Below are 26,677 nucleotides of genomic sequence, written 5' to 3' on the forward strand. Positions count from 1 at the left end.
AAAACTCACCTGGCCTTGGGGGCCCGGCAGCTGTGGGTGAAGTGAGCTGGGCCAAGGCCGTGGGGAGAGGCAGGGACTGGGGCAAAACTGAGCACACACACCCCCACTCTGCAGGGGAGGCGGCTGTGGTCTTCATGTGGATGGAGACTCAGTATAAAAATCCAGCTGTGCATGTAAAATAGGCCAATTTTTAAAAATGTTTATTTATTTTTGAGAGGGGGGGGACAGAGCGTGAGAGGGGGAGGGGCAGAGAGAGAGAGGGAGACGCAGAATCCGAAGCAGGCTCCAGGCTCTGAGCTGTCAGCACAGAGCCCGATGCGGGGCTCGAACTCACGGGCCGTGAGATCATGACCTGAGCCGAAGGCAGACGCTGAGCCGACCGAGCCGCCCAGGCGCCCCAGGGTATGCCAATTTTTAAAGTGCCATGTGAGCCCAGTAGCTTGCCCCTATATTTGCCACTGGTCGTGAGTCTTAGAGATTCCTGTTCAGCCCCAGTAGTCACTATCATCATCACCCCAACCCCTTGAGGAGGGTATTGCCAGGTATTAACGAGAATACTCATTTTATTAACGAGAATACTGTGCAGGAGGCTGGCTCCAAAGTCTGTGCTTTATTATACCAGCTTTTCCAGAGTGTGCCATACAATTCTGTAATGCTCTGTTTTACATTTTGAATTTTCAGGGGTGTTTTTTTGGAAAGAAGGGTTTCCATCACTGAAAAAGCCAGCAAAAGTTGACAACACAGAGGTTGTCTCCTTCCTTGCCTATTGTTTGGAAGGCACCTGGTCACTCCACCTCCCCCAGCCTCCGAGCGTCCTGGGAGTTTTGTCACCTCTGTAGACTGAACGTTTTTTTGTTTTTTGTTTTTTTTTTTTTGATGGGCAAACATCCCCCCTGCGGAAGGTGTGAGTCTAGGGACAGGGTCTTCCTACGAACTCAAGGCCCTGAAGTGATCCCAGAGATGGATTGTGTGGCACTGATTCTGTACATGGGAACTTTACCAGTGGTCCTGACTGGAGAGCAGAATGCCTTCCTTCATTCTGTGAATGAAATTTGAGGCCCTGCTGAGGGCATTAGTGATGAAGAGTGCGGTCCATGCCCTGGAGGTACTTACAGTCCTGTCACAGGGATGGAGAAGTGGGCAGCTGATGGGGACACACGTGATGGGCAAGTTGAAATGGGGAGCAGAGGGACCCTGGGAGCACAGAGATGTCAGAGGGGAACTGTGAGGTTGGATCAAGACCCTCAGGGAGGCCGGGTGGGGGGCAGAGGGGTTGCTGGCCAGAGAGAAGAGTGGAAGAAGATGGCAGGCATGGCGGGGGTGATGGCACATGGGACATGGACAGCAGAGGAACCCACCCACCCAACATGCCACTCATTCTGGTAGTATTTATTGAGGGCCTGCTCTGTGTCAGGCTCTGTGCTTTGTGAGTTTATTTATTAATTTTGAGAGAATGCAAGCAGGGGAAGGACAGAGAGAGAGAATCCCAAGCAGGCTGCACACTATTCGTGCAGAGCCCGACGCAGGGCTCGATCCCCCAGGAACCGTGAGATCATGACCTGAGCCGAAGTCAAGAGCCAGACATTCAACGGACCGAACTACCAGGCACCCTGGGTGTCAAGCTCTGTCTTCACCACCAGGGATAATGCGGCAGAGAAGACAGGAAAGATGCTAGCCTCTTGGAGTTTCCATTCTGGTGGGGACGTAGATTACTTACCAAAGACATTCAGCAAAGTAAATAATATAATTGCACACAGAAGAGTCTCCACTCTGAGGCCGAGTGGACCTCTCAGGCTGTGTTGAGAGGCGGAATTCAGTGCTAAGAACGCAAGGGTCTTCAGATAAAAGCTTGGCCTCCCTTTATTTTCCAGATCAAGGATCAGCAAACCAGTGACCTACAGGCCAGAACTTGACCACTACCTTTTGTACAACCATGCATTAGGAATAATTTTTTTTTTTAATTTTGAACAGTTGAAAAAACACCCAAGATTTCCTAACGCCTGAAAATCAAATGTGTGAACTATTTTTTTTAATTTTTTTATTGTTTGTTTATTTATTTATTTATTTATTTATTGGTAAAAAAAAAAGGTGATTTTATTTATTTTTTTAATATGAAATTTATTGTCAAATTGGTTCCATACAACACCCAGTGAACTGTTTTTAAGTTTATTTTTTGGGGGACAGAGAGAGACAGAGCATGAACGGGGGAGGGGCAGAGAGAGAAGGAGACACAGAATCGGAAACAGGCTCCAGGCTCCGAGCCATCAGCCCAGAGCCTGACGCGGGGCTCGAACTCACGGACCGTGAGATCGTGACCTGGCTGAAGTCGGACGCTTAACCGACTGTGCCACCCAGGCGCCCCTAAGTTTAAATAAATTGAATTAAAAATGAGTAATATAGACGACTTGGTATCTAGCTCTGCAGATAAAAAAAAAAGAAAGAAGAAAGTCCTGTGAAATTGGAATGTAGTGTCCGGGAATAAAGGTTTACTGGAGCACAGCCACACTCGTTCCTCTGCATACCGCCTGAGCTGGTTTTGCACTTCAAAGGCTGAGTTTACTATTTGCAACAGAGACTGTGCGGTTGGAAAAGCTGGAAACATTTGCTGTCTGGCCCTTGACCAAAAAAGTTTGCCAACTCCTGTTGTTGGTCCTTCTAGTACTCTGCAAATCTGGCCCAGAAAAACCCTCCCTCTCAGGGCGGTGGTGGAGATAGATGGAGAGAGAAAAATTTCCTCTCTGCCTGCTCGTCTCAGGTGGGACAGAGCTCCTCAGCCTGTAAATGCTACTGCATGCTTCAGTATGTAGTCTGGGACAAGCGGGGGCTTGTCTCTGGAGGCGCCTCAGTGAGGTTCCATCTGAGTGGGTGGTCTCATTAGAGATCTGACCTGCCTCCTTTGTGAGTCTCACTCAGTACATTGTCTAGTACATTGTCATATACCTGAAATTGATGTAACATAGTATGTCAGTTACACTCACATAATTTTTTTTTTTAGGAAGGTCCTATTGGACAAAGATTCTCCCTAGTTGTCAACATGACCCACAGATTCTCCAAAATGGGATGTTAACTGATAATCTCAGCATTTAAAAACTTAAAGTGCTAGTTTCAAATAAAAGGTTTTGACTTTAAGTGTACATACTTTTTTTCTCGTACATTGAGACAGTGGGCTTCTGTACCTCTGCACGTTCATTCAAAACAGTGAAAACCGCAAGCTCTCTTTATTGACAAGGAAATATTTCCATGACTTAGTGGGTTAAACACAACAGCAATGTAACAACTATAATGTAAAACCATATCCCATTTACATCAAATTGCGTGCATGTGCTTTTACATGTGCACGAAGAGATACGGGAATGTGAGATCCCCAGAAAGTTAACAGTGGTTATCTCTAGATTCTGGGATTTGAGGTGATTTTTTTTTAGCTTTCTTCTTTTTGTATTACTTGGGTTTCCTTTTAAAAACATTAACATGAATCATCTTAATCAGCAAAGAAAAACTGAGCTATTTTAATTTGAAAGAATAAATAAGAAGAATGGTTGCATCCGCATGTGGGTGATAGAATTATTTATGTGATTATGATGTAACTCTTGGAGATATATGCATCCCCATACAGCTCACCACTAATTGGAGCAGAGGAGTGATGTCTTCAGAATAAGGGAGTTTAAATAAGAACATTGGTAGGAGGTGAGAAGAGATGTAGAAATCAGGAAATTTGACATGGTCATCACTGTAAGATATGGAAGCTTTCCAATATATGAATCTCCTGGGTTCATTATTGGCACCTGGAAAGATGGGGTGTAGATCTTTCCTTGATTCCTCTCTCTCCCCCCTCCCCCGCCCATGCTCTGTCTTGAGAAACTACCAGCCACATAGGCAGTTGGGGTATTTAAAAGCGGTATGTTAGCGCCACCTAGTGTCCTCCTGCTGTCACTGCACCCTAGCGTCTCGCTGCGGGCCTCCCTTTCAGATTGCTTGTTTGATGTCCCTGTGCTGGTGGCATTTGCACGGTAGGCAGCCAGATGCCTCCCGGGGTTCTGAGGGGCAGTGGGAATGCCTCATCAATTTAGCCCTTCCTTCCTGTCTCAGTCGCACAAAGTGAATCTCTCCGGCTGAAGCGTGATTTGGCAGTTGCAGAGCAAAAGGGTGCCTCCCTGTCAAAACCAATCTCCGCTTTTCTCCAGCAGCCAGGTCCTTAAAGCTGGGCCCGTGCATCTCTGGCGGGAAAGCCATCCTGCTCCCCTGGGCAGCCTTGGGCTTGGGGCTCTCGGTTGGAAAATAGGGGAGTGTGGCTCGCAGTAGGCTGCTGGCCATGTAATTGTGTCTCTGGGAGATGCCAGAACCAAGCCCTGGAGCCTGACCCATCTCCTCCGGTGTTGCTCACCTCCTGCACCCCAAGGCGGAGTGTGGTCCTCACTGCCCTCCTCTCCCTCACACCCTTCCTAGGCCGGCACCTCACTGGGCCTCTCAGTTTTACCTCTTTGCTCTAGATCCCGCCATTCTCGGATCCTCTCTCTGGTCTGCAAGCCTGGCCACCCACAGCACCTCTTCACTGCCTCCCCCCTTCCCTCCTGGCTCCTCCAGGTTCTTCTACCGGGAGGTGGAAGCTCAAGGGATCTTGAAGAGTGCAAACCTTGCGTCATTCTCTGGTTTAGATCTTTCTCGTTTCCCGGTGCCCATAGGGTCAAGACCAGACTTGGCTTCTGGGGTATGAGGTCTTTCCAGCTCCACCAGTTAATGCTTGCCTCTTGCCTAGTTCTCTGTGCCTCCATCCAGCCCCTCAGGCCTTCTCCCTGCTGTGGTCCCTCGACCTGCCCTCCCTCCCTCCCCTTAATCTCCACTTCTCTGTCAGCTCTCAGGCAGATGTACCTCCCTCAAGGGAGTCTCTACCAAAGCCTGGGCCACATCCTCCCATAATATGCTTGGAAAACACTGCGTACTTCTCCTCCTGACCATCCATTCCATCCGGGCGTGTGATACCAGCTGCACATGTGTCTTTCTTTGACAAATCTCCATCGCCCCCTTTAGACCAGTGGTTTTTAGCTGGGGGCGATTGGCCTTCCAGGGGACATTTGGCATTATCTGAGGACCATCTTGGTTGTCATAAGTCGGGAAGGAAGTACTCCCGGCGTCTACTGGATGCAGCCAGGGATGCTGCTAAACATCCAGCAGCGCACACGACAGCCCCCCAGGAGCAGAGAATTGTCTGGCCCGAGGTCGGTACTGCTGAGGCTCAGAAACCCTGCCGTAGACTGTAAGCCCCACGGAGACAGGAATCACGGCCACTGGAAAGGACCCATTTGAAAGCCTAAAATGTTGCACTATTAATGCTACTGTCGACTTGGCTTTGTCTACCGATGGATGTAGAACCACCACATCCCTTCAAACCTGCCGGCCACAAGGAGTGAAAAAGAGAAGTAGCCTGACTTTTCCTTATGCCCCGCATCTGTATAAATACACAGGGTACTGCTGGTCCAGAGGAAACCCATCCCTGTTTTGTGGCTTTGCTTCAAAATTAAAGTCTCATTTTAAATTATATCGGTTGACACTCTGGTGTATTTACAGTAAAATTTCATCTACAGTTTCACTGTGTCGGGATAGCCCACACATCAGATGGCCTGGCTTCTTCAAAAAAGTCATCAGGAAAAAAGGCCAGGGACTGTAATAGATTTAAAGGGCTAAAGCATTGTGATAACTAACTGCAATATGGGATGGGGGTGGGGGGTGGGGAATGGCCATAAATTATCATTGGACATGACTGGGGAAATCTGAATATGGACTATATATCAGATAATATTATTGAATTAATGTTTATTTTCTTAAGTATGATAATGCTGTGACGGTTATTGCCTTAGCTCAGGCTGCTACCACAAACTACCATAGCCTGGGAGGTTTGTCAACCACAGAAATTTTGTTTTCTCACAGTCCCAGAGGCTTGGGACCCTGGGGTAAGGCACCGGCAGATTTGCTGTCTGGTAAGAGCCTGCTTCCTGGTCCGTAAGACGGCTGTCTGCTTGCATGGTGAATGGGTGAGGGGGTGCCTCTGGGGTCTCTTTTATAGAAAAACTAATCCCCTTCATAATGAGGGTTCCATCCTCATGACTCAGTTGCCTTCCAAAGACCCCACCTTCAAATACCGTGACATTGGGGATCAGATTTCAGCATATGAATTTGCAGAGGGGGACGCAAGTGTGCAGTCCAATGCAATTATATAAGAGAATGCCCTTATTCTGAGGAGATGAAGGCCAAAGTATTAAGGAGGGAAGCATCAGCATGTTTGCAACTTGCTTTCAGTGATTTTGCAAGAAAACAATTGCGTGTGTGTATGTGTGTGTGAGTGTGAGGTGCAAAATGTTAGCAGTGGGTGAAACTCAGTAAAAGGAGTACGGATATTTCCTGTACTACGATGCCAGCTTTTGGGGGTTAGAATCTTTAAGAACTCGGGCACGTGGTGGAATCGCGTGTTGTCCCGGGAGCCCCTGAGCTTGGCCGTGTGTTGTCTTCAGTTTGCAGCTCTCCGCCCATCCACATGAAGGTGCAGCCTCTGAACCAGACGGCGCTGCAGGTGTCCTGGAGCCAGCCGGAGACCGTCTACCACCCACCCATCATGAACTACATGATCTCCTACAGCTGGACCAAGAACGAGGACGAGAAGGAGAAGACGTTTACAAAGGACAGCGACAAAGACTTGGTAAAACCTCGCTGTGTTCATAACTGCCCTTGCAGTTAGGAGGGGAGCCCCTGCCGCGTCTCTTACCAACCGCGCACTGCACGGCGTGCCTTATCTGTGCCTGCTGAGGGCGCTGTGCTGCGCATCGCCGTGGCTATCCCTGGGAGCCGTGGCTGGGACCCCCCCCCCCCCCCCGGGCTCCTTCTACCCTTCCGCTTCCTGGCTACACCACCGGAAAAAGCTAGGTAGTTTCTTTGTAATCAGGCTCTTCAAAACTGACTGCTTATTCTTACATTATTTCCAAAAAAACAACCAACAGGGGCTTCCGGGTGGCTCAGTCGGTTGAGCGTCCAGCTTCAGCTCAGGTAGCAGTCTCACGGTGGTGAGTTCGAGCCCTACATCGGGCTCTCTCCTGTCAGCCCAGAACCCTCTTCCAATCATCTGTCCCCTCTGTCTCTGTGCCCCTCTCCCACTCGTGCGCCCTCTCTCTCTGGCTCTCTTAAAAATAAATAAAACAGGGGCGCCTGGGTGGCACAGTCGGTTAAGCGTCCGACTTCAGCCAGGTCACGATCTCGTGGTCCGTGAGTTCGAGCCCCGCGCCAGGCTCTGGGCTGATGGCTCGGAGCCTGGAGCCTGTTTCCGGTTCTGTGTCTCCCTCTCTCTCTGCCCCTCCCCCGTTCATGCTCTGTCTCTCTCTGTCCCAAAAATAAATTTAAAAAAATAAATAAATAAATAAAATAAATAAATAAATAAAACATTAAAAAACAAAACAAAAAACCAACCAACAAAAAACCAGAAAGCTTCCATTAAGCCCTTTTTTTAAATCTGATGTGGCTGTTGTAAGTATGAGGTGTGCAAATGTACAACAGGTCCTGGCACATAAGTGCTGGATAAGCTCCAAGCTATTACTATTATAGTTCTTCCTTTTCCTCTCCTCCTCTTCCCCCTCCTCCTCCTCCCCCTCCTCCCCCTCCTCCTCCTCCCCCTCCTCTTCCCCACTAGTACTCTAGTCACCTGCACCGTCAGCTGCCCAGAGTCCCCACCACTCCCTCGGTCACAAATGATCAGCCTCACACATTACCATTTCACACTGGACCCCTGTGGCCATGTGATTTTTGACCTGTGTTCTCAGACTCTCAGATACTCTAATATCTGACGTCACTCTAAGCTGTCTCTGCCCAGCCCAGCTTCTCGTCCTAACGTTTACGGAAGTGTTTAGAGGCCAACACCCACCGAGGCCCTTCAGAACAGGTGCTTGCAGATGCCATCTTCTTCGCTATGAAAGCAAACCCTCCAGCAAGCACGAGGCTTGAAGTCTTTGCATAGAAACTCAAAGTGACACATTTGGTTTAAAAGCCTTCCACTTACTGTTAATGAAAAAAAAAAGGCTGTGGAATAATGAAACCGTAATTGTATGTGCACATGAAAAATACAGTAGCACCAAGTGGGATTCTTAATGACTGTTATCACTTTTTTTTTTTCTTTCCAATACAGAGTCCCCAGGGCCCATTCAATCAGTTACTGAATAATACTTTTCATATTCTTTTAGATGAAGATTCTTTTACTTCATTTCCATTTATATTTTCAATTTCCCCACTAGACATTGTTATCTGGGTCACATTAGGGAATGATGAGCCTCATGAAATCAGAGGGAAATCTATTGAAAGGCACCCAAGGTTATGATGTGTTTTAACCTTTCTCTTGTCACTATTGGAAGTCCGTAAAGGGTTTTTCTCATTCTCGAGTACAGATGACTTACATTAATCAGCAGAAACTAGGCGCTTACGCGGTTTCTTGTTCTAAGTGGAAAATAATTAAACACACAAAGATAAATAGATACCGGCTGGGAGTGAATTCTAATAAACCCCTGCATAGATGGAGCAAAGATTTCGCTCTGAACAAAGACCAGGGGGTCAGAGGTTTAGAGAATGAGGCATTAATTAGTTTATGAGAGAAAGAGAGAGAAAAACCTGCTTTGACAGCAAGTTTTTTTTTTCTTTTTTTAAGCAGAATTTTCTGGGGGTGGTTATTTTCTTTGGGGACACAAAATTAATTTTCTTAATTCCTCAAGAAGTTGAGAGTGCTGATGTAGTGGGAGCAAAGCTGTTCTCTACCTTACGGCTACTGGGGTTAGAGACCTAAAAGGAACACTTTTTTTTTTTTAATTTTTTAAAATTTATTTATTGTTTATTTATTTATTTTTGAGAAAGAGAGAACACAAGTGATCAAGAGGCAGAGAGAGAGGAACAGAGAGTGAATCCCACGAGGGGCAGAGAGAGAGAGAGAGAGAGAGAGAGAGAGAGAGTGAGTGCAGAGCCTGAAGCAGGGCTCAAACTCACAAATCATGAGATCACGACCTGAGCTGAAGTTGAACTCTTAACCGACTGAGCCACCCAGGCGCCCCCAATTCTCTCATTTTCAAAGACTCTTAGAATAAAGCTTTGAGGAACAGGGATTTGGATTTGGCTGGTGATGCTTGACCAGGGATTGACAAGACGTTCTCTAGAAAGAGCCGGATAGCAAAATGGTGGGGGGGGGGGTGCTCTCCAGGCCATTAGGTCTTTATGGCAGCTACTCAGCTCTGCCGTCGTAGGCAGAAAGCTGCCACAGACAACATGAAAATGAATGGGCATGGCTGTATGCTAATAAAACTTTATTTAAAAAAAGGAAACAGTAGGCAGGATTTGGCCTGTGGGCTGTGGCTTGCTGGGCTCTGTGTTAGACCAGGGGCATTCTTTACGTTATGTGGTGTGGAATGCCTGCGGACAAGGTTTGCATGGCGTGTGTGCTACAGGACTCACAAGCATCCTGTGAGGTAGCTACTGCTTTTTGCATTTAACAGTGGAAGGTAGCAGAGGCTGGAAGACATTAAGCAACTGACTTGGAATCACACGGCCAGCGAGTGGTGTGACAGGGGTGGGTCTCGTGTCATCTGGACTCTAATCAAGTGTTCTGACCTAGCCTCATGCCCCATAGTATCCATCCATCATGTACAACGAGGCCTCTGAACTGCCAAGAAATGTATACGCCAAGATTTTGTTGTTGATATTAAAAACTCTGCCTGCTTCTGGAAGTTTAGTATACTTGGTAATTCTAGAGGCTGCCTAGGGTAAATAATTACAGTCTATAACTGGACTAAAGGAAAGAATCCCAAGCCTTGTGAGGACGAAGATGGCCGAAGACATGTTCCAGGCCGGTCAAGGATGAGTCCGGACTGGTTTTGTTACATCTGCTATCCTGCACGCTTCAGTGTTGAAAACAGATTCCCAGCCAGTTATTTCTAAACGTTCTTTCCCTTCAAACTGAGCCTTCGGTCAGCAGGGGAGCATCGTGTCTGTCAGGCTTTGCCATGGTACCCAGAAACCTAAAAGGAATACTTAACATTATTTTAGCTTCGGTTTTAGAAGGTCAGGCATGTACCAGCCCTCAAAACCAACTCACTGCCTTTTCTTGTTTCACCTGCAGAAAGCCACCATTAGCCACGTGTCACCGGATAGCCTTTACCTGTTCCGCGTCCAAGCCGTCTGTAGGAATGACATGCGCAGTGACTTCAGCCAGACTATGCTCTTTCAGGGTAAGGCCAGTTCCCCTCTTCTCTGGCCCCAAGTGCCCCTGCACCCCTCCTTTGTTATGCTTTATCTGTTTTCTTCTTGACGTGCCTGGTCAGAAGAAATAAGCCTGGCCTAAGAATCAACATGGAGTTTTAAATCACGCCTGAAAAGCCTGAGGAATTTAAGCCTGTCTTTTAGGTTGGGGGTTTCACAGGCCAGAAGACGGGGAACAAGAGCAGAGTGTTGATCATTTTGTTTATTATTATTGTCATATTCCAACTGTGGGGAACCAAGTATTTGTCTAGCACTGCGTCATCACAAAAATCACATCCTAGTCGTGTTATGGAATACCGCTTTTTAGCATGATTCACTTAGCTATTCTCTTAAGAACTAGAGCCCAAACATATAGCACACTCCTTTTTTTTTTAAGTTTATTTATTTATTTTGAGAGAGACAGAGACAGCATGAGTAGAGGAGGAGCAGAAAGAGAGGGAGGGAGAGAGAGAGACAGAGAGAGGGAGGATCCCAAGCAGGCTCCACACTGGCAGTGCACAGCCTGATGCAGGCCTCAAACCCGTGAAACCGTGAGATTGTGATCTGAGCCGAAACCGAGAGTTGGATGCTTAACTGACTGAGCCACCCAGGCGCTCCTACAGCATGCCCTTCTCGCTTACAAGCCACATAAATGAGCCTTTGCTTGCAGGATCCTTGGGTTTCTGGAGAAATAGCTCTATGCTCCTGCTGAGATAGGGTCTGGTAGAACGTTCCAGAGTCAGGACTAGGGTGAGTCAAAAGAAGCATTTACCTTCGTGCAAAATTTAAGAGTACCAAAAAACTCCGTACTCAAGGTATGTTGTATTTTACCAGAACTTTCTTTCGAAGCAAAATCCGTGCAAAATGTTCGTGGAGAAAATACACAAATTCTAAATAAAGATAGGATCCACTCTGTCTTAACTTGCCCCAACCTAATCCCAGCCCTGGTTCCAGTGAAACTTTATTTTGTGACTTTATTTGGTGACTGGGTTTGGGGACGTGCACCAAGACCAACGTGGCGGGAGGCACCAGGGCACTGGACCTTGCTGTGCTAGGCTGAGGTCCTCACTGGTAAGGTTCTTCACACCTGGGATCCTCAGTTTCAGAGAAACCTACGCCCCAGGCCAGCGGCTCTTAACTTTTTTGAGTCATGTATCTGATGAAGTCTTTGGACCCTTCCTGTAGAAAAATCCAGAGTTTTGAGTACAACTTCAGGGGCCCCATCAAGCCCGTAGGTCCTGAACCAGCAGCATCAATCAGCATCATTTGAAAACCAGTGAAAAATGCATATTTATGGGCCTCTCCCTGAACAATTGCCTCAGAATCTCTGATGGTGGGGCCAGGAATCTCAGTTCTAACCAGATGGCCCACCTGGCATGCTCAGTGAAGACAGAGGCACCGGTGTAGAGCTGGGGTCCTGGAATGAGGGCCCCGGCTTTGAGTCCACCTGCCACTCGGTGTTTCTGGAACTCAGAGAATGGTTATTAGCTCCCCCAAGCTGCAGCGTCCCCGTCGGAAAAGTGGCGGTATCGAAGCTACCGACCTCACAGGGACCTTGTGGAATGGCATGTGGTGAAACATGTAAAGTAATTAGCAGAGTGCCTGGTACCAACTATAAATATCACCTTAGTACTAGGTTTGATATAAAAAGAAAGGGTGAACTCGGGGTAAGAAACCCTCCAGCTTTAGATTCCCTCTAAGGATCCCTTCTAGCGTTATAGTTCTGCATTTAGCATTTAAATACTCTTTGCTAGTGTTCACATTATGTCATCCTTCCGTTTAAACTAATTGAAATGAGCATCGCTGTGTTTTTTTTCACGCGACCCCCTGTGCCCTGCGTGTTTTGGCCCCTCTGCCTGTGTTGACGAGGGTCCACAGGCCAGAGCCAGGTCTGTGCGGCCCAGGGGAGAGAGAATAGGAGGCCACAGTGGGAGTTTGCTGAGGCCAGGGCCCTGGAACTTTGGACACATAAATCATGATTAGGCCTCCCGTGTGCTCCGACCAAGAACCTAGAATCTGCAGAACTGCCTGTCCTGATTAATAGGCCCCTGAGCTTGCTGGCTTCTGTGTGGACTTTGAAAAATTAAATGTTTGTAATGTAATGTAATTCAAAAAGGCCTTGTCAGCTATAAATTCCAAGCATGGAATATTTAACATGTCTGATCACAGAGACTTGTTGGAAATGGCCAATGTCTCCTTTGTCTAGAAGGACTCACTTTGTTCAGAGGTGGACGTGCGCTTCCTCATTTTCTATATTGTTGCTTGTCCCTATACGTTGACAGAGGGGCGTGGATCCTCCGGGCCTCCTCGCGGTGGCTTTTGCGTCTTCCCTAAATTAGGCATCCGGTGGGCAGCGTATGAACTAACTCTTCGGGGAGGCTAGCACACCTCATCTTGAGAGCCAAGGATGCGTTTGTGAGCAGTGGAGTCCAGCGTGCAAAACTGATCAACTGTTAGGACTCAAGTCTTAAAAGGGAGTGGAAAAAAGCTTAAGGAATTTCACAGAGGCCTGGTTCAGAATAATTAGGTTTCCCAGTGATGAAGTTTACATCTGGTTTGGGAGCATGAGGAAGCCATGTTGGAATGTTTACATTATGGTAAATACACTATTAAGTGTTACATATTTACTTGAGTGTGACAAATATAATAGTAATAATACCAAGCAGTATCCATGAATGGCTCACAGTTACAGAGCCTTTTCCCATAAGTTAGTAAGTTATTTCATTTGACCCCATGGCAGTGGCAGCTTGTAAGGTACATGTTATTTTACTGATGGAGAGATGATGTTCCAGGCAGTCGAGTGACTTGCAGAAAAAAAACAACAGCAACAAGAAGGAAAAACCACTTGGCCACTAAGCAGTGTCTTGCTTTCTTATTCCAAATCCAGATCGTTTATACATAGCAACAGACCACCCCTAAATATTACCCTATGGCCCCCGTAATTCAACAAAAACGGGTGGAAAGATCGATAGCTTCGTGTTCAAAGCCTGTCTGCAGTTCTCAACGGTCCTAGAAAGTAGTGGTTCTTGACCTTTTGTCTGAGCCACAGACCCATTAGGCAGCCTGAAGCCAATGGATCCCATCTCACAATCACTTAAAATGAATAAGTAAAATACACAGAAGAGGGAACCAATTATGCTCAAATACAGTTGTCAAAATATGTTAAACACATAAATTTGGGCATATAGTCATATATGCTTTTTCCTTTTTTTGTTAAGGCATCGAAGGACAAGCATTGGGTCGGCTTGCTACCCTGATGTCTGAGTGGCGACAAACATAAATGTCGCGGCAGAATAGCTACGACAATTATAAGGGAATACAAAAATACCTGACTTCAGTCAGAGACAAAGTCCCAGGTCCTGCTGGGGCTGCTGAGATGTGTTGGATGCTCTCATGGCAGAAGGAGAGCCTTGATTTCACGTCAGTGAGAACTTGGTGGGAAAAGGCAGATGCCTTTTTTTTTACCTGTCCCTGAATCCCCCTGGGCCCATGGGTGCCAGGTTAAGCATTTCTGATACCAACGGTCCCCCGGAGAAACTTCCTGGTCACCGCAGCTTGAACCAGCCCGGTAGAAACTGTCAAACGTTAATGAGAAGTATGTGTGCTGAGTTGCTGCTTCGTTTCTGGGCCTTAATCAGAGCCCTTTGTAAAGGGCAGGTGACACAGGTCTCTTTAGATGACCCGCTTTAACGAAGGGAGGTGAGTACACCTTTCTGAGACAGCACCGTATCGATCCTAGAGCAACTAAAAGATGGTAGGAGGTTATAGTTAGTCCCGGGAAAGAGCTGTTCACTTCCTAGGCTGCTCTGTTTGACTTGGTTGCATTGACTTCTAAATGGGTCTCCTCTCCACGTTCATCTCTTTCCCACTATGCATCTCTTTCCAAAGTCGAGAGTTCATCTCGACTTTCCAACTATGCAAAATGAATGTGTCATTAGGCTGGGGGTTGCAGACTCAGGTGCCCCTGGGGCTGTGCAAGGCACATGCATAGACACGGGGAGGGTTATCAACGGGAAGCTGGACATCCTACATCCACCATCCACCATCCACTGAGGGATGCTCAGTCCCTGCAAGGAGGAGAGTTCAGTTTTACTGAATATTGTGACTTTACAGGATAAGCAGGAAATTAGGGTTTTTAGTTTGAAAGCTATTGCAACAAATTCAGTTTTAAAAAAGGTTGCAGGCCAAACAAAAATTGTGCCAGTCATTTGCCACTCCTGGTTTAGGTAAAAACTTACAACAGACACGCATATTGTATACTTTGGTATTTAGCTTTTTTTTTTTTTTTTTTTTTTTCTGATTTTTCAGTGCCATGTATATATAGGAAGCAAACTTTTAGTTTATATAACACTCCTATTTGGAGATAACCACAAAGAAGCCCTTTGCTATTTTCTTTAATTAGACGGTTTGGCATTATTCACAGTAGTGAAGCAACCCAAGTGTCCACTAACAATGAATAGAAGCACACAAAATGCTGTGTGTGCATAGAGTGGAATATTATTCAGCCTTGAAAAGGATGGAAATTCTGACACATGGCCCAGCATGGATGAACCTCAAAGACCTTGTGCTAAATGAAATAAGCCAGTCACAAAAAGGCAAATATATATGATTCCACTTATGTGAAGTACCTAGAGTAGTCAAACATATAGAAACATCAAATAGAATGGTGGTTGCCAGAGGCTGGGAGAGGAGTGAATGGGTACAGAGTTTCAGTTTTGGAAGATGAAAAATTCCGAGATTGGTTGCACACCAATGAAAACATACTTAACGCTACTGAACTGCACACTTAAAAGTGGTTAAGATGGGGCACTTGGGTGGCTCGGTTGAGCATTCAACTCTGGATTTCAGCTCAGGCCATGATCCCAGGGTCATAGGATCAAGCCCTTCGTCGGGCTCAGCCCTGATCATGGAGCCTTCTCTCTCTCTCTCTCTCTCTCAAAAATTAAAAAAAAAAAAATTTAATCAGTTAAGATGGTAAATGTATGTGTATTTTACCACAATTAAACATTTTCTAGAGTTATATTGTTTAACAACAATAAGAGGCAGAACCACAGGAAGGAACGAACATCAGAACGAATGTTGTGTGGGTCATATCAGAATTTGTCAATTTAAAGCAATGAAGCAATGAAGGCAGTATCTTACGGGGCTTTAAAACTGAATAGAAATAAAATATAAAATATATGACAGCACACAAAAGGCGAGGCAGGCAAATAGGATTAAACTGTTGTACAGTTCTTATGTTTTCAGGAAGTGGTACAAGTGCTAGTTTAAGGTAAACTATAGTAAGTTCAGGATTCACGTTATAATCATGGAATTGATAATATAGGAAATTATAAACAAAAAGATGGTAGGTAGGGGGTTGTCTGGCTGGCTCAGTCAGAAGAGCATGTGACTCTTGATCCGAGGGTCATGAGTTTGAGCCCCAAGTTGGGTACAGAGATTACTAACAAAATAAATAGACTTGAAAAGAAAGATGATAGGTAGGAACAGTGCAATAATGATTCCATTTATATGAAATCAGAGATAGACAAAACAGAGGTCAGAATTGTGGGTTACCTTTTGGAAAGGTGGGGTCAGTATTGTGTGGGGCTTATGCAAACCTTCTGGAGTGCTGGCCAACATCTATATATGTCTCAGTATGGGTAGTAGTTACACAGGTGTTTATAGAGAAAATTACTTGGGCAGTACACCTAAAATTTGTAGATTTACTTATGTAAGTTTTACTTCAAAACAGAAAACAATAAATTTTTTTAAAAAAAATTAACTAATACCGTAAGACAAGAGTCAGCAGGCAAGCTACATAGCCCTGTGAAAGGTTTTTTAATGACTCACAAGCTAAGAAGGGTTTTACATTTTTAAATGGTTGGGAAAAAATCTACAAAGGAATAATATCTCATGACATGTGAAAATTATATGTAAATCATAAGTTTTATTGGAACAACAAAAAAAGGTATATTGTTTACGATGTAATTTCTTTGTTTCTCAGCTAACACTACTCGAATATTCCAAGGGACCAGAATTGTTAAAACAGGAGTGGTAAGTAGCAAACGGTAATTGCTTTGTTCTGGCTGGTTGTTACCTCGCATGCAGTTAAAACCGTGACCACGAGGTGGCAGTAAGATGTTGTTAAACTGCTCTTGAAGAGGTGAAAATACAGAAAAAAATCACATTTCTCCCTCTTTATAATTCAATGTGTTATGAAAAGAAGCTTGGCGATAGTTAAAGCAGTTGTGTTGTACTGTATAGTTCCTATCGAGGTAAAAACTCTCCATATTTTAAATTATTTATAATCTATGGGATCATACAATGTAAGAGTGCAAATGAGTGCAAAAGGTCTGTTCCAAGCCCTTCGTTGAACATATGCTAAAATTCAGAGGTTGTCATTTCCCCAGAGTTACGTGGATTTGCAAGTTTCTGGAGCCTCAATTAATATCTAAGCTTTCCCATTCCTAGTGTAACTAACAATCATAATATTAATCACAGTGTTGGTAATAACAGTAATAGTCTAAAATTTACTAGCATTCCCTGGGTTTTAGATGATTTTATTATTTTATTTACTGCTTGCAGCATCCCATAAGACTAGTGTTACTACTGTTTCCATTTTGCAGAGGAAACTGAGGCTTAGTGAGTTAAAACAATGTGCTCAGCATCACCCAGACAAGAGGTTGTCAACTCAAGCCCAGACCATCTGACCTCTATGTCCTGGATGCTTTGTCTTATGTGGCATTTAGCATTAGAAACGAACATGTGCTAACATTGGCCTTCCTTAGACTACAAAGTTTCCCAAGTGAAATATGGTGATGACGTTAAAGAACCAAAGTGGCTCTGGCTGTATTGTTTTGAACTATATAAGTGAGGGGATGGCATTCTGGATGCTTATACCAGGCTATAAGAATTAAAACAGGTAACTTAGAGCAACATTTCTTGTTTTTCCAAGACACCATTATCTGATTCTCACACAGAAGCCCCAGTTTAGGATGGTGGGAAGAATGAGTTGAGGCTTGAACACAGGCGGCCCTGCCTCTAGCCCTTAATATCTCTGTGCCTTGGTTTCCTGACCTGTAAAATGGGGTGATGATCCTGTGCGCCTCACGTACCTGGGCGTAGAGGTCCCCATGGATAGACCCAGAGACTCCGGAAGCGGCAGCGGCTGTACGGGACCCGCGAGGAAGACGCAGGGCTGTAAGCCACTTCCCAGAGCGTGCAGGGTTGAGCGTGGCTCCTCCCGCTGCGGACGTGGACAGCCACGTGCCCTTTCTGTCCATCCGCTTCCTCACTTTGAGTCGGAGGAACCAGACCCTGGAGGGCTTTTCTAGACCTGGTTGCTGTGTGTTCTCCATGAGAGCCAGTGATACATATGAAAAAACAGGGACTCCTGCCTCTGGCAGGGTCAGCCCAGGATCATGTGACCATCTGATGTTGCTGATTTATTACTTAGCGGGTATTGGTCTTTATACCGACTTTAATGGTACTTACTTTTCTTTTTTTTTTGTTTTTGCCACTCACTGAGCTTCTTCCTAAGCAAAAGTGGTGAAGAGTTGGTTTGATACGCTAGTTGAATTTTTTAATGCGCTCAAAGTGATTGTAAAACTGTTGAGACCGGAGGTGGTCATGTGACCACGGACCACCTCATGTCAGCCTTGGTACCACAAAAACCTACTGAGGGTCATAAGCAGGGCCTTTTTCCCCATCCTGATGACTGACATGGCTCTGCTTTCTCTTCTGTCCCTTCCCCTGACCTCCCCGGGTGACCCTTTGAAGCCCACAGCGTCTCCTGCCTCTTCGGCCGACATGGCCCCCATCAGTTCGGGGTCCTCTACCTGGACGTCGTCCGGCATCCCCTTCTCATTTGTCTCCATGGCGACCGGGATGGGCCCCTCCTCCAGCGGCAGCCAGGCCACCGTGGCCTCGGTGGTCACCAGCACGCTCCTGGCGGGCCTGGGGTTCAGCGGTGGTGGCATCCCGTCCTTCCCCAGCACCGTGTGGCCTACGCGCCTGCCCACGGCCGCCTCTGCCAGCAAGCAGGCCAGCAGGCCCGTCCTAGCCACCACAGAGGCCTTGGCCTCCCCGGGCCCCGACGGCGACTCGGCGCCCACCAGGGACAGCGAGGGCGCGGAGGAAGGGGAAAAGGATGAGGAGAGCGAGAGTGAGGACGGAGAGCGGGAGCATGAGGAGGAGGGGGAGAAGGACTCGGAGAAGAAAAAGAGCGGGGTGACCCACGCCACCCAGGAACGGAGCCAGGACGAGCCCACCCCCACCCCCTCGTCTCCCGACAGGACTGCGGAGGCCGGTGGGCGTCAGACTCTGCCTGGGCACGGGCGAGACCACACTGCCGTCCCTACAGCCCGGCCCGATGATGGGAGGGATGCCCTCCCGGGCCTGGACCCCGGCTCGGTCACCTCCACCCAAGTGCCCACCACAGTCACAGAGGAGCGTTTCGAAGGGAGTGATCCTGGGAGGCCCCAGATGCCATCGAAAAAGCCTATGTCCCGAGGGGACAGATTTTCCGAGGATAGCAAATTTATCACTGTCAATCCAGGTAAGTGGCCCGGTCCTCCTGTGAGGCTCCGTGCTGCCGTGAGCAGTCTCCCCCTTTAAGAAAAACCGGGATAGGGAACTTCATGTTCCTGGAAGTGTATGTGTCCCTGGCGTAAGAGACGTGTGTGTGCCTGTATCTGTCTGTCTCTCTTGCTCTCTGGTTTGTTCTAAATAAGAAGACTTTCTCTCTTATTGTTGCTCGAGGAAGTCTTGCCTTGATGTTTGTTTGTTGGTAAAATCCACTTACCTCAGGGTACCTCCGAGGACTTGGACATGGTGAAGTAAATGAATTAAAAAAGACATTGATCTTAAGTTTATTCATTGAGATTTCACTCTTTTTCTTTTTTTTTTTATTTAAAAAAAATTTTTTTTTCAACGTTTATTTATTTTTGGGACGGAGAGAGACAGAGCATGAACGGGGGAGGGGCAGAGAGAGAGGGAGACACAGAATCAGAAACAGGCTCCAGGCTCTGAGCCATCAGCCCAGAGCCCGACGCGGGGCTCGAACTCACGGACCGCGAGATCGTGACCAGGCTGAAGTCGGACGCTTAACCAACTGCGCCACCCAGGCGCCCCTCTTTTTCTTTTCTTAAGTTAATCTTGAGAGAGAGAGAGAGAGTATGAGTGGGGAAGGGGCAGAAGGAGAGGGAGAGAGAATCCCCCAAGCAGACTCTGCACTATTAGAGTGGAGCCCCTTGTGACGCTCAGACCCACGAACCACGAGATCATGACCTGAGCCGAAATCAGGAGTCGGATGCTTAACCAACTGAGCCACCCAGGAGCCCCTCTTTAAGATTTCATTCTTTTATTTTTTTTAATGTTTATTTTTGCAAGAGAGAGAGATAGAGTACAAATGGGAGAGGGGGAGAGAGAGAAGGAGACACAGAATTGGAAGCAGGTTCCAGGCTCTGAGCTATCACAGCACAGAGCCCAATGCGGGGCTTGAAGTCACAGGCCGTGAGATCACGACCTGAGCTGAAGTCAGATGCTTAACCAACTGAGCCACCCAGGCGCCCCAAGATTTCATTCTTTTCAAAAAAAAATTTTTTTTTAACGTTTATTTATTTTTGAGACAGAGACAGAGCATGAACAGGGGAGGGTCAGAGAGAGAGAGGGAGACACAGAATCTGAAACAGGCCCCAGGCTCTGAGCTGTCAGCACAGAGCCCGACGCAGGGCTTGAACTCACGAACCGCGAGATCATGACCTGAGCCGAAGTCGGACGCTTAACCGACTGAGCCACTCAGGCACCCCAAGATTTCATTCTGTATTCACTTAGCGCCTGTGTTTATGGACCGACTGTTTGGTGCCAGGCCCTGGGTGGGTGCGAACCGAGGTAAGCACAGCCTCTGCCTCTTGAGGCTCACTGTATAAAGGACTCAGCGACGATGGCACTCAGCTAGAGCGCCCACGGGGAAGCGAGGAAGCAGAGTGTCAACACAGCAAGCGAGCAGGTCCGCTAGCTAGCCAGGAAACTGCCAACTAAAATTGGAGTCTGTGAAACGGTCATAGAGGGAATAAACAGGGTGCCGTTGAAGAGAATCATGAGGAGGTCAGGGACCTCTCTTAACTAAGATAGGCCCAGCTGGGGAAGTGACATTCACGTCGAAACCAAAAGCCTGAGACCCTCCAGCGTGCAGCAGGCTGCTAATAGCTCACCGTCCGAGCCCGGAGATTAGGGCTCTCTGTCCCAGAGCCCTGTTTGCTGCATGAATCACCCAGCTCATGGATGGTGAGAGCAGGGCACGGTTGGTGTGGCCTCCGCCGTGAGGCAGCGCTCCCCGTCATCCTGACCAGTGAGATGTGCTCCTCTCTCCAACGCTCAGATCCTAACGAACCATCCTGTTCGTCTCTGCGAGGCAGCCGTGAGCATGAGGGGTTGTTATTGTTGTGAGGGGTTTTCTTAATAAGAAATTCTTCTTTTTGCCAGACTACAAGATGTTTAGCAACAATTTTTTTTGCATCTAAGCTGTTGTGGAGTTATAAGAGTGCAAAAAAAAAAAGCAACTGGTAAATATTTATTTGCTTTTGCACTTGTAAACATTAAAATTCATCTAAAGCTGAGATCTCGTATGTTAAGATACAACTTAGAATAAATTTTCATGTTTTGAATTACGTTCCTCCTTAAAGCTGGTATGGACTCGTTTTTTGAAGTTTGGGTTTCCTATGGGTGTTGCTCAGTTTGTCTTGATTTTAGGGAAAGGTACAGAGTAGCCTTCCGTGGAGTTGAGTGAAGGAAATACTGGGCCACTTATAAAGCTGTTTGAAGCCATTCCTGCATGAATCATGACATTCCCTCTAGGAATGGCTGTGAAACAGAATTTCTTGCATTTGAAGATATTAAAGAAATATTTATGGAGTACCCGCTGTGTTCTGGGCACTGCACGAAGCATTGGGAATAGAACACAGATCAAGGCGGGCTTCTGTTCTCCAGGGGTTTATGTTTTAGTGGAGAAGTTTGAGAATATTGCAAGGAAGAAATGCATAACTTCAAATAGTGCCAGAGTTGGGAGGGGGGTGCAGTACGGCATCGAGTGTTCAAGGAATGACATTAGTGGAGAGACCCAAGCGGTGAGGAGGTAGCCATGCGGAGATCCATCAGAGAGCATTCTAGGCTGCAGGGGTAGCCGGTCTAGAGACCCAACGTGGGGATTCATTTAGAGCAGTTTAAGAGCAGTTTAAGGCCAGTGGTGAGAGTTGGGAGGAGGGATGATGGATGAGTTCACAGATGGGCAGAGCTCAGGCCAGGAGGGGGGCTCGTTGTCCGTGCTGAGGATTTGATTCTAACTGAAATGGAAAACCAGTGATGGATTTCAGCGGAGATCCCCTCATCTGATTAACCTTTTAGAAAGACCACTGTGGCCTGTCTGTGGAGATTGCACAGGGAAGGTGAGAGCGGACACTAGAAGCCCGGTTAGGAGGTGATGGCAGGGGTGGCTTGGACCAATGGGGTTTCTCCAAAGACCAGTGGTGGACCTTGATGAAAACAGATTTTCAAACTTGAGCAGCTCCGCCTGTGGACTGAAGGCTCCAACAAAGTAGTATTCTCAGTGTGCTCCTCTTGAACATGTCTTTGCCCACCTTCTGATCAAGGTGACTGTTGAGAGCTTAGGTTGGGAGTGTTTACAGCTCAAAAGACTGGAGAGCAGTGGGGACCTGGGGCACGTTCCAGGTGAGTGGAACTGAGTCAGATTCCAGCTAAAGGGACGAGAAACAGATGGTGAGCACTGTGCGTTTCCAGCCCCAGGGCTGGCTTGTGTGGGTCCCCAGCTTCCGCCATCAGTGTCCACGTGTGCAATGGCAGAGTGGCTTTTGGAGGCTCGTCACCCTAGTAGTGTGTACCCCATATTCGCTCTGGCTCCTCAGGCGGTCTTTGCTCAGTGTTCTCGTCTGGAAGGTGGGGATAACAGGAGCTCTCGGTGCAGATAAATGAAGTCACTCTTGCTGTCAGTCCTAAGGAAGGAGGAGCTGTCTATAATTCAAAGGCCACAAAATCACAATGGTGACTCTGAGGAGGCCCCGTGCAGGTCTTTCTTTTGTAATCATCCCTGGACATTAAGGAGCCAGACCGAGACTGCGGTCCCCAATTAGCTGGCATTTAAACTGGCCTCCAGGATCTCTGCCTCTGCCCCCAAACCGGTAAAGCCAGAGTGACTCCCTCCCCAGTTCCCTTCAGCAGGAAGGTTCATGTCTCAAAGCCTTGCGGGCCACAGGTCTCCGTTGAAACTTCTCAACCCGGCCAGGTAGCGCTAGCATAAAAGCAACCAAAGACAATATGTAAGTGAGCAGATGTGGTTGAGTTCCAACAAAACCGTTTACAAAAACAGACCCAACGGACCTGGGTTGATATGCGAGGCAGCATTTGCCAACCCCTGGTTTAAGAAGAAATATATGACAGGCACCTGGGTGGCTCAGTCAGTTGAGTGTCCGACTTTGACTCAGGTCACGATCTCATGGTTTGTGGGTTCAAGCCCTGCATCGGGCTCTGTGCTGATGGCTCAGGACCTGGAGCCTATTTTGGATTCTGTGTCTCCCTCTCTCTCTGCCCCTCCCCCCCTCAAAAATAAACAAACATGAAAAAATTTTTAAAAAGATATTTGTTTACAAACTAGAAGAGTTTTTAGGAACTGAACAGAACTCAGGTTCCTGAGTTTGAGCCCCACATCGGGCTCTGTGCTGTTAGTGCAGAGCCTATGAGGAATTCTCTGTCCCCGTCTCTCTCAAAAATAAATAAAACATTAAAAAAAATTTTTAAAAGAAGAAATATATGTGTGCTTGTTGGTTAATGAAGGCTTTGAGTGGCTTGAGGGTAAAACCCACGACCCCACATCAGCCTGTGATCCCCAAGACCTTCCTTTGCTTCCAGCCGTCCCAGCCTTTCCCTGTCTGCCTCCTCCAGTGTGGCATTTACTCTTTATTTTTTTTACTGTTTATTTATTTATTTTGAAAGAGAGAAAGAGAGAGCTTGTGGGGGGAGGGAGGGATAGAGAGAGAGCATCCTAAGCAGGCCATGCGCTGTCCATGCAGAGCTGGATGAGGGGCTCGAACTCACCAACCCTGAGATCACGACCTGAGCAGAAATCAAGAGTAGGATGCTTAACTGACTGAGCCACTTAGGCATCCCCAAGGCATTTGCTCTTTAAAGTCACCATCATCTTCATGTTAGTTCTGACTTATTTCAAAGACTTTGCATGTACATTTGTTTAAATTGGTCTCATATTGTCTTCATAGTAAAGTAAAAGCAAGTACTTTAGTCTCTTGGACATAAGCATTAATGTTTAAAGTTACAGACTATGTTGTATTTTGACCAACATCTCCAAAAGGCTTTTTTAAAATTCCTCTGATGTTCAATAACCTCTTTTTAAGTCCTGTGACTGCTACAGCTTTGGTACTGACTCACAAGGAAGGAGAAGAGGGGAGGGGAGTCCTTCTGTGGAAGAAGTGGCAAAGTCAGACAACTGTGGAAGTCAGACAGGTGTTATCAGTGAGAGGAGAGGACCAGGTGGTGGACGTTAGGGAGCAGTAAGGACCACAGCAAATCGAGAGCACGTGTCCTCTCTAAAGAAGGCCGCCTCACTCAGTTCCCGCTGGTGGTAGCCCCTGAGGCTGCCTCATGAGCCAAAACTCTGTCTTTGTGCAGAATCTCCCAGGTTTTAAGTGAGTTCCAATTTTTAAAACATCTTCACGTTTTTCTTCCTTTCTTGTTTTTGTTTTCACTGAGGCCAAATGAAACCCATGCCTGGGCTGGGTACTTGGCCTCTACTTGCAGAGTTGATTGCTATAGTTACCGCTGCCCTGGAGGCCCACCCAAAGGATTAGAAGCCTCAGTGCAGCCGCTCTGTTTGCTGACCTCTGTGGGTGTGAAAGCCCTTGATGGGTTGCGTGCTGCGTGGAAATCCAACATGGTGCCTCTCTCGGGACCCACAGCCAGGTTGCGGTGGAGGCACCCCCGGTAACCATTTGATGCGATGAAATGTGTGCAGTACGGCGTGCCCTAGCAGGAGCATTTCAGGGTGGGCATGGTGGATGAAGTGATCGCTTAGTGCTAGGGTTTTCCATTTTCCTTTCCTTGAATCAGGGAAAGTCCTTTTTCAGACTGTTCCTGCTCAGAACCCCAGTGTGTCAACGCTCAATCACTGAAAGCTCACCGCTGCCTCCTCTGCTTCAGCCCTGAGCCAGGCGCTAAAAGGGTGGTCCGGTTCAGGGGTCAGCATTCCACAGTCTCCAGGCCAGAGCTGGCCCGTGGCCTCCTTTTGTCCAGACCATGAGCTCAGAAAGGTCAGGGTCCGTTCGTTGGGCTGTTTCTCTGCTTTGAGCCAGAGTGAAGGGTGCCAAGCTCCAGCCACCCCTCCTCTCCTTTGGGCAAACCCCAAGGAACCCCCTTTGGAACTCTCAAGCTCTAAGGAACCCCCCGTGAAAACCTTTGATTAGAGAAACAGTAACATCACCAGTTCACATTTGTTCTGTGCTGGTGTTGCCTGTTGCTAAAAGCCAAGCTGTGTGTTTGTAGTCCTGTAGCACCTGGGCGACCGTGCTGTCCTTACCACCTTTGGCCAGTGAGGAAACCGAGGCTCAGAAGCCTAAGGAACGTGCCCAGGCAACACAGCACGTGATGAGATGGAGCTCGGACACAGGCCCTGACTCCCAGATCCAGGGGAACCCACCTCGAGCTGTGCTCCCTTCCTTCTGGCTTTGGACTTATCCTGAGCGGGCAACACAAGATGATTTCAGATTAAATTTTGATTACTAAGTGAATATTTGAATGTGTGCTTTAGAAAAAATACTAGTTTTCTGTTGATGGCAGAGGTTCTCAACCAGCAAGGATTTGATCCCCCCTTCTTCCCGAAAGCATTTGGCCATATCTGGAAACATTTCTGGTTGTCACACCGAGGGAGGGGGCTGCTCCTGACATCTAGTTGGGCAGAAGACAGGGATGCTGTTGAACATCCTACACTAACACAGACTCTCCCCTCACCACAGAGAACTACCTGGTCCCAAATGTTCAGCAGTGCTGGGGTTGAGAAACTGATTTATCCTCTTACTACAAAGTTTCCTTTTCAAAGTATACTTGAGGAAAGAAATAATTAAGGACAAAAATAAGTACTAGGAAGGGCTCGTGAAGATAGGGCAGAAATCATGTGTGTGATACCCGGCCGTAGTATACGGAGGTCAAGGGAGCAGAGGATGTAACACAACTATATTTAAAAAAAAAATTATGGCGGCACTTGTATGGACTCTCCAAAGCAATCTGCAGCCAGGGCTAGCTTTCTTGGTCAGGCTTCTTTCTTCGGAGGTGTTTTCTAGATCATCTTGATCACACCTGTTCTTGGCTATCACCTTCCTCGGAGTGTCCCAGGAAATTAGCTTGGAGTGGCTTCAAGGGGTTTACTCAGTGCTGCTGTGGTTTCGTCGCCTCCCACAAAGTGTCTGGGCCCTTGGATGTTGGTGTTCCCCACTGAGGGATCTTTGAACTAGGACAGATGATGTATCTCTTGGTGTGGGAAATCAGAATGGGTGGGTTTCCAAAGAGACTGGAGTTGGGAATTCAGGTTGTAGGGGGTGGTGTCTTTGACAAGGTAGGGTGTACAGCCTGTGTCCCAGCTGACGGCAGAGGCACATGATGTTGGCAGCAAAGCATCTATGGCGATGGTTTGGTAGATCAGGACCAGCCCGTGTATAGGGCTTAGAATTAAACTGGGATTTATCAAACACCCTCAGTTTTCCAACACCTAATTGAAATAGACATGACAGACTATTGTTTGATTGTTGGTGATGAAGGGAGCTCTCTGTGAGGGGGTAAGGAGTGCTTATTCACAAGAACTCCGGGTGGTAATATAAATGGAAATACATGATGCGCTAATCTAGCTCAAGCATGGTAATAGGAACACAGAGCCAGGGCCCCTTGCAGGAGAATATGTGTGTTTGTAACTGACAGTCATGTCTTTGCAGCCATGGTGTAGATGATGTCAGGGCTCAAGAAGAATAAAGACAAATTTTGTAACCCCGTAAAAAACCAGCCACGTTTTCACTTCACATCTGCTTGGCTACCATCAAAAAAAAAAACAAAACAGAAAATAACAAAATGTTGGCGAAGACATAGAGAATTTGGAATGCTTGTGCACTGTTGGTGGGAATGTAAAGTGGGACAGCCGCTGTAGAAAACAATATGGTGGTTCCTAAAAGAATTACAAATAGAACTTACCGTATGATCCAGCGAACCCACTGCCGGGTATATACCCAAAAGAATTGAAAGCAGGGTCTCAAAGAGATATGTATACATTCCTGCTCATGGCAGCATTTTCGCAGTAGCCAAGGGATGCCCATTAGGGTTGTTACCCAAACAAATGAATGGATGAATAAAATGTGGTATCTACATACAATGGAATGTT

The 26,677-nt window shown here is 47.0% G+C and overlaps 1 protein-coding gene across 5 annotated transcripts in view; it reads left to right on the top strand.

Annotated features, from left to right (window-relative positions):
* The window catches only part of PTPRG (protein tyrosine phosphatase receptor type G), a 718,204-nt gene that overhangs the window by 599,299 nt on the left and 92,228 nt on the right, over positions 1 to 26,677 (top strand). For all 5 annotated transcript variants that reach the window (XM_011280147.3, XM_045051777.1, XM_045051779.1 and 2 more), the window contains 4 exons: positions 6,504 to 6,688; positions 10,133 to 10,241; positions 16,238 to 16,287; positions 18,013 to 18,790. In XM_011280147.3, the coding sequence (XP_011278449.3) occupies positions 6,504 to 6,688; positions 10,133 to 10,241; positions 16,238 to 16,287; positions 18,013 to 18,790 (1,122 nt within the window). The remainder of the gene's footprint in view (positions 1 to 6,503; positions 6,689 to 10,132; positions 10,242 to 16,237; positions 16,288 to 18,012; positions 18,791 to 26,677) is intronic.

The sequence above is a fragment of the Felis catus genome, chromosome A2 (genome assembly GCF_018350175.1).
Source record: "Felis catus isolate Fca126 chromosome A2, F.catus_Fca126_mat1.0, whole genome shotgun sequence".
Taxonomy (NCBI): Eukaryota; Metazoa; Chordata; class Mammalia; order Carnivora; family Felidae; genus Felis; species Felis catus.